At 40.5% G+C, this 7,987-nt stretch overlaps 1 protein-coding gene and 1 long non-coding RNA gene across 2 annotated transcripts in view; both read right to left on the bottom strand.

Moving 5' to 3' along the window:
* The window catches only part of AQR (aquarius intron-binding spliceosomal factor), a 90,758-nt gene extending 86,988 nt beyond the window's left edge, over positions 1-3,770 (bottom strand). The window contains exon 1 of the mRNA XM_006778172.2: positions 3,398-3,770. Within this exon, the coding sequence (XP_006778235.1) occupies positions 3,398-3,472 (75 nt within the window). The 5' untranslated portion in view covers positions 3,473-3,770. The remainder of the gene's footprint in view (positions 1-3,397) is intronic.
* Positions 3,771-6,137: 2,367 nt separating this feature from the next.
* Positions 6,138-7,981, bottom strand: LOC107181557. The gene is made up of 2 exons (XR_001512215.1): positions 7,901-7,981; positions 6,138-7,834 (listed from the first exon to the last, which is right to left on the bottom strand). It is a non-coding gene; the product is annotated as an uncharacterized LOC107181557 (long non-coding RNA).
* Between the last annotated feature and the right edge of the window lie 6 nt (positions 7,982-7,987).

The following is a 7,987-nucleotide window of genomic DNA, read 5'->3' as shown; positions in this document are numbered from 1 at the left end:
TCATTCCTTCTTCGCCGACTCCGTCCACACCTTTGGGAACCCCTGGACCTGCTGGGGCTGGACCCCAACAGGATCTAGCCTGGCCTGTATGGTTCAGTGGTTGAGCTTAGACCTATGAACCAGGAGATCATGGTTCAGTTCCTAGTCAGGGCACATGCCAGGGTTGTGAGCTCAAACCCCAGTAGGGGCCTACAGAAGGCAGCTTATCAATGATTCTCATCACTGATGTTTCCTTGTCACTCTCACTCTCCCTTCCTCTCTGAAATCAATAAAAAAAAAAATTTTTTTTTTAAAGAGAACTGAACCTGATCTGTTTTCTTGGATTTGGGGACTCCCAAATAAATATGTAAATCCTATCATCTGATCCAAACTGTTTACTGTACATCTCTACTTCATTAAAGATCTAGCAAACATTTATTAAGCATCTATCATGTCTTTTTTTTTTTTTTTTGAGTTTCTCCTTTTCCTTGGGGTCTAACCTGTGACCTCTCAGACATCTCTACCTCCAGGAACATACTGCCCTTCCCCACACTCTCTAGTCTCATGTAAAATAGGAATTCTTCCAATTCTCCACTTAGTATAGCTATGACAGCACAGATTGTTAAAAATAAATCTTGAGTGATATAAAATAAGTAAAAACACAGTGGCATAAAAAAGTGAGGTCAAAGTTTATATATCTAATCTTAAAACTAAATTTTAACCTCTACACCTCATTCATTCAATAATAATTTAAAAGCACCCTCTCTGGTCAGGTTCTGGGGGCTGGGGGGAGGAAGCGGAGGAGCAGGACTACCTAACGTCCTCTCTACTGAGAACACCTATTTCCCCACCTTCCTATTAATGTTTTAGACTCCAACTCCAATCGCACTTTCTCAATGAGAAAATTCTTTTCCTTGGACAAGTGTAATCATTTTAAATTCTATTCTCAAAGCACTTTCCTCACATCACTCTTCTGGCATTTATCACACTGAATTATGATGACTTCTTTAAGTCTCTTAGCCTCCATCCATAGACAGTGAACACCCTGAAGACAAGGATCACATTTGATTCATCTTTGCAGCCTAAGAGCCCAAAACAGTTATCTGTCAAACAGGAAGCATTAATGTTTGCTATCATGGCCCAAGACTGCTGAGAATGATCATTCCTCTCATCACATCTTAATGCGCCAGTATGTTCATTCATTAATTCATTCCCTCATTCTTTCAGCAAATACATACCCATCACACAATGTGTCCTAATGCAACGCTAGGTGCTGGCAGTGCAAGGGGAGTAAAGCAGACATGGTCCCTAGCCTCAGCTCTCACAATCTACAGCAGGATACGGTACATGGTATATGTTTACAAACAACATTCTGTAGGACATCTCAGTCAATCCTACAGTTTTAAGTACCACCTTGAATAACTTCAAAATTAATATTCAAACCCAGAACTTGCCAACATGTTCTTGATTCCCACATTCAACAGCCTTGTCAATACTTTCAATGGAATGTCCACAGGCATCTCATACTTACCATGGCCAAAACAGAAATCCTGACATTCCCCACTAAACCATCTCTTTTCCCAGCCTTCCCCATCACAGTAAATGTCCAAATCGTTCGCCCAATTGTTCAAATTAAGTTCAGTTTGTCTCGTCTTCCATCCCTCCACAAACCTACTGCCTCTAGTTTCAGAGTATATCGGTCTACTTCAATCTTTAATAGTAGAGGTGACCATCATTAACTGGACCAAACGGTAACCCTATTACTACTTTTGCTCTCCTACCCCCATTCCATTAATTAATGTGGCACGTTAGCCACAGTGATCTTTCCAATAAATTACTCATTGGATTGCAATTAAAATCTGTATTTAGAATAAAATCCAAACTTCGTACCTCAGCCTCCAAAACTGTATATGATCTGGTCCCTACACATTCTCTGTCCTTATCTCATACCATTCTCCCTCTTCTTATGTTTGCGACCGTGGCTTTCTTTACCTTCACACAGTAAGACCATTTGACATGCTATTTCTTGGACTGCTCTTCCCAAGACTAGCTCTTTTCTTTCTTTCTTTTTTTCACTCAGGTCTTAGCTCAAACATCACCTCAGGGAGGACTTTCCTGCCTTTCATACCTCACCGCAGTCCCTGTCACAACATCTTGTTTCATTTTCCTGATAGCAGTCATCACTGTCTGAAACTATACTGTTCATTTGTCCGGCTCCTGCCTCTAAAATATAAGGTCCATGAGAGAAGGAAACTAAGATATGACTTTTACTACAAAAAATGCAGGTATATGAAAAATGGTGGACCTAATGTAGTCTAAATTGTCAGTAAACGCCTCTCCAAAGTAATGAAGATGAACTATGCTGAATTAGCCATATAAAGGAAGGGAGGTGGGAGGGAGAGGATTCCAAGCAGAGGGAACAATAACCAAAGGCCAGGAGGTTAAAACTGCAAGGCACATTCAAATAAGTGCAGCTCAGTATGACCACAGCTGAGAGAGACAGGGAGAGGAAAGTGAGAGGAAAACGAATATAAGCGCAGGCCAGGTTACACAATACTCTGAACATTTCGGTTCTTTTCCTAAAGACACAACTCCTTAAAGATCTGAAGAAGGTAAGTAATATGGCCAGGTCTGCACTTGTGTAAAATCACCTCCACAGCAGTAGGAAGAATGGGCGGAGGAGAGCAAGAGGAAAGACAAGGCAGGTTAGGATGCCCGGGTACAGGCAGCAATCAATGGCAACCTGGGTTCGGGTAGAGACATGTGGCGAAGCAGATAGATTTAAGAGCTTATTTCGAATGTAGCCATGCGGGGTTAAGGGAAAGGGAGGACTCAAAACGACTCCAAGGCTTCTGCCCTGGCCAGCCCGCTGAGACGGGGGCCAGGGAGCAGGCGGGGCGGTAACCTCTGCGCCCCACTATTCGCACTCCGATCCGACACACAGCGCAACGCATGAGAATTAGGAACGTTTCCGAGGGCTCCAGGCTTGTGCTTCCCTATTCAAAGTCAACCGCGGTGCACAATGCAACACAGCCAACAGGTTCCAAACCAACGCGCGCAGGCCGCAGGGCGCTCCGACACAGGTGCGTCCACTCGGCACGCGTTCTCGTCGCTCCATTCAAAAGCCAGGTAACTCTACGCCCGAGAAACAGCCCAGCCCCTTCCCAACCACCAGCTCGGCATCAACTCCCTAAGACGCTCCCTGCCGGTCTCAGGGAGACCAGGGTGCTCCCTCTCCCGCGGACCCATCGCTCCGACGACAGACTCTCTGACGACGAAGCTCGCACGGTAACTTTCTGTTCATGCCCGTCTTCCCTAGAAGGAGACTCCGCCGGGCGGGAAGGCCTCCTGCCCCATGGCAACCCCAGCACCCAGCGCGTCCTCCTCCCTCACACACGCCGTGCTCGCCCCATCGCACCTGGGTCACGAACTCCGCGTTGATCTGGGACACCGTAGGGGCCACGATTTTCTTGGGCTGAGCTGGAGCCGCCATGGCAGCACTCGCCCTCCGCTCCAGTGGGGAAGAAAGGCCCGCTCCGAGCAACGGTGAGCCCGATGCACTTCCCCAGGGAGCGGTTGAGGCTGCACGCAGGGCAAGCACCTCCGGCCCGGAAATCCTCAGCCTTCACCGTCCCGCGGGGAACGCGACCAGCAGCCCCAACATTCCCCCGGAAGCGGTACGGAACTGAGCCGGAAGTCTCTGCAGGCGTTGGGTGTGACTAGAGAGGCAAGGCTTCGACCTCCTCCGCACGCGCCCCCTAGCGGCAAGCTCAGAGAAAACACCAACCGGCCGGATTTTGAGGTCTCAGCGAGCAGCGCGCCAAGTAAAGATGGTGTTTAGTGAGGGTTTCTCTAGGTATGATTGCGGGGCGTGGGACGACTTAATGTTTCTTTCAGCTATCAAAAAGCAGTAGTGGAGCCGAAACCGGTTTGGCTCGGTGGATAGAGCATCGGCCTGCGGACTGAGGGGTCCCGGGTTCGATTCCAGTCGGGGGCATGTGCCTGGGTTGTGGGCACATCCCCAGTGGGAGGTGTGCAGGAGGCAGCTGATCGATGTTTCTCCCTCATCGATGTTTCTAGCTCTCTATCTCTCTCCTTTCCTCTCTGAGAAAAAATCAATAAAATATATAAAAAAATAATTTAAAAAAAAAAAAGCAGTAGTGGAAAAACAGACCGAGAATGAAGGTCTTGGTTTTAACTGTTTTTAACAGACTCATGGATAACTAAGTTGACTACAATGACCTGCACATAGAGTAAAATCTGATCCGTTTTCAATCATACATCCGTGAAAACATCACCGAAATGATAATAAACGTATCTATTGCCCCAAGTTTTCTCGTGCCCTTTTGCAATCCATGCCGATTGCCACTCGAACCCACCCATTCTCAGGCAATCACTGATCTGCTTTCTGTCACTCTAGTTGTATAGATTGGTGGTTACTTTTCATAGATTTTACACAAATGAAATAATATAGCATACACCTTTTGTCTTTTTTCCACTCAGCATAATGATTTTGAGCTTCATCCATGTCGATGCACCTATTAGTAGTTTATTCCTTTTTATTGCTGAATAGTATTCTATTAAATGGGTTTATGATAGTTTAACCTACTCGTCTGTGAATGAACATTTGGATTGTTTCCAGTTCTTGACTGTTATAAAGCTGCTATGAACATTTGTGTATATACATCTTACTATAAACATACATTTCCATTTCTCTTAATACCTTAGAATGAACAGGAAGGAAATTTTGAAAGTACATGCTGAATTGGCTTTGACCTCATCTTATTAGAAAGCAAATTCATTCCAAGAGTGAATGACAGGATCTAAGTGAAGTTACAGATTTAGGAGAATGTTAAGTTTGCAACAATGGCTCCGTTCATTTCTTCCTTTGTACACTCAGTATATATTTGAGGATATCAAGGTGTTTTAAACTGTTGTGTATAAAACACAAAAAGATGCATTCCCTTTCTTTCCATAAGCCTGTAGTTTAGTTCAGTGGTTTTCAAAGTGTAGTCTCAATTCCGCAGCAACAGCTAACCTGTATAACTGGCACTGAATCAGAAACTCTGAGGATGCGGTCAGCAATCTGTATTTAATAAGCCCTCCAATTCCAGTGCATACTAAAGTCTGAAAACCACTGTTCAACGGTGACAATAGAATTATGAACAAAGGGCAGTGGGAGCACAGTGGATGAAATGCTGGGTAAACTCATAAAGGCTTCCTATCACATGATCTCACTTATTTGTGGAATCTAATGAACAAAATGAATTGACCAACAAAATAAGACCCAAAGCAGGGAGGCATGGAAAAGAGGAAGGAGTATTTAAGCGTAAACTTCAAGAATGTATAGAAATTTGCTAATGCAAATGCAAAGTATTACACGTTCCATATCCATTTAATAATACCATCATACCACTTTTAAGTTTTATTTTCTTCTCTTAGTACTAATAGAATTCTTGCAGTTAGACCTGAAATTCTAAGCCCTTTTGACAACAGGAGAAATCTCAAGATAGGAATTAAATGTTACCTTTCCCTAAAGCTTCTGAAAAGAAAATAACTGTGCATAAAACAGTCCTTGCAAATGTTATTTCTAACAAAGGATTCTTGCAAGATAACCAGACTTCAAAGACTGTTGCTAAAATGTCTGTAATTCTAATTGGTTATCTTACATAAACATGTACATTGAAATCTGTTTTCTACAAGTCAGTTTTGAACACTTGAGTTTTTTCTCATAATCATGGCAGAAAAATGAATAAAACCTGGCTCAACTAAATTTCTTCTTTGAAGAGTATTAGTTAATTACTTACTAATTAACACTAAGTAAATGAGATAGAGGCAGGAAAAATAACAAGGACACTATGCACTGGAGGAACTAATTCCATATTCCTTTAGTACAAATCTGGAGAGGAAGGCCAAAGAGGAGGCTAAATGGGTGGGCAGGTAGATCATGTGACATGAAATGGAGTTAGCACATCCCTTTGTACGTGATAAGAAGCTATGAATGAAATGTACATGAACAAGAAAGTAAATGCTTAAATACCCATGTTAGGAAGTTCAGTATAGAAGGTGGATCGGAGTGGGCCTAGCAAAGTATGTGGTAATTAGTACCTTGATCCAGCATTATGTGATTTTTCCCTTAAAAAAAAAAGTCCAAACTGTGTAATTTGAAACTTTATTTTTAAAATATTCTGAAATTTGAATTTTTCAAGATTCTTAACCACCACCTACTTTTCTTCAACACATACACATTTTGTCCTAATATTGTAGAACCTATTGCAGTACAAAACAAGAAACAATCCCACTAACTAAGCCAATCAAATGACTTCTGTAAATAATCATGCTACAGCCTGGAATCATCCAAAGGAAAAATTCCTCTAATTCTCTTTAAAGATATTTATAAAGTTTATTTTTCAGAAAACCAAAGTAATTGATTCAATAACACTAATCACTCTGGCATGCAGCAACTCATCATTTAATATCAAATGTTTAATCTTTTCATGGATGTATAGAGTTTATTTTCACTCCTATATAGTTTCCACAAGAAGCTTGCAGTGATAGTAAAGGTAAATAAGTATTTTGTTACAGGTACTTCAAATAGCACTACAGTACATCTTTAACAAAATTTTTTACAATATTTCAACTTTCAATATGAAACAGTTTAAAAAGGCATAGGCCAAAAAAAATATACTATCACTTAGGCACACAAAGTCTAATAATCATACAACACTCTTAAGGACTCTCCCTGTTTGGTCTGGGAAAGAAGTATATGAGACATTTACTTCAAATAAAATTATATTAGCAGCTTAGGAAAATCCAAAAATACACAATTTCAGACATATTAAGGGGAAAAAACATCTTGAACCTTTATTCTTAGAAAGTATGAACTAGTTATTACTTGCTTTAATGTTACAGATGTGTTCTTGAAGTTTTGCCTACAGAAACTTCTATAAACCATCATGCTTGCACCGGAAGAACATACCTTAAGGAAACCTAAGAGAACTTACTCTTTAAAACATGACTCTCCTGCACATTTGTACATCATTGGGAATTTTATCTGTACTGCTTTGTGTCTTTAAATTAAGCCCGAGTTTCTCAAAATTCACTTGTAAAACATGTAAACAGTCCAACCCCTCCCTTTCACACACAATTCACAGAGTAAATTCAAAACTTACAACTGTTCATTTATTCGTTCTCAATAGAGGGCTTGTCACTGTATTTAAGTGTGCCAGAATACCCACCTGTTCTTTTCACCTTAGAAAGATAATGGTTATTATTTTTCTTTATTGCTAGGGAATGCTATTCTTAAAGATTTTATTAAAAATGATAAATATGAGGGGCAATTTGTGATTATAAGTCTTTTGTAGTTTAAGATGAAATATTTCCCAAATCATGACAGTACTGTTTAGAAGAATGATACCCTCAATTCTACAAGCATCTTATTCTTATACAAGAATAATTACCTTAATAATTAAAATAACAATTTACTAAGGATCAAAATAACATTATTTTGCATTAGAATCTTATGAATAAAAACCATAACTAGACCAAATCATTGATTTTTTGATCAAACAGAATAGATTTAAATCATAGGATCACTCAACTAGGTATTAAAAGAAAGTTTTACTAACATGTAAAAATTTACTGCTGTCATTAATGAATAAGCAAATAGGCAAATTACACTTATTCCTATGAAAAGATAACAGTGCATACATGTTAGCAAACGGTTGTGGCACGTGGACAATATCCCTGATAAACAAACATGTTAATGTATGGCGGTGCATCCTAATCTCTCTGCTACTTTTAAATTATTTTGGGAAAGACAACAGCAGATTGGGCAAAAAGTGACTATAATCACCTGTGAAAAAGGAGGTGAAGCTACCATAGAATCCTAAGACTAAATGGCTTGGAAAAAGATAATCACCTGTGAAAAAGGAGGTGAAGCTACCACAGAATCCTAAGACTAAATGGCTTGGAAAAAAAAACAGTGAAAATAATGCTATTTTCCCAT

The sequence above is a fragment of the Myotis davidii genome, unplaced genomic scaffold (genome assembly GCF_000327345.1).
Source record: "Myotis davidii unplaced genomic scaffold, ASM32734v1 scaffold46, whole genome shotgun sequence".
Lineage (NCBI taxonomy): Eukaryota > Metazoa > Chordata > Mammalia > Chiroptera > Vespertilionidae > Myotis > Myotis davidii.
Note: the sequence above shows the minus strand (reverse complement) of the source record. Positions and strands in the feature narration are given on the sequence as shown.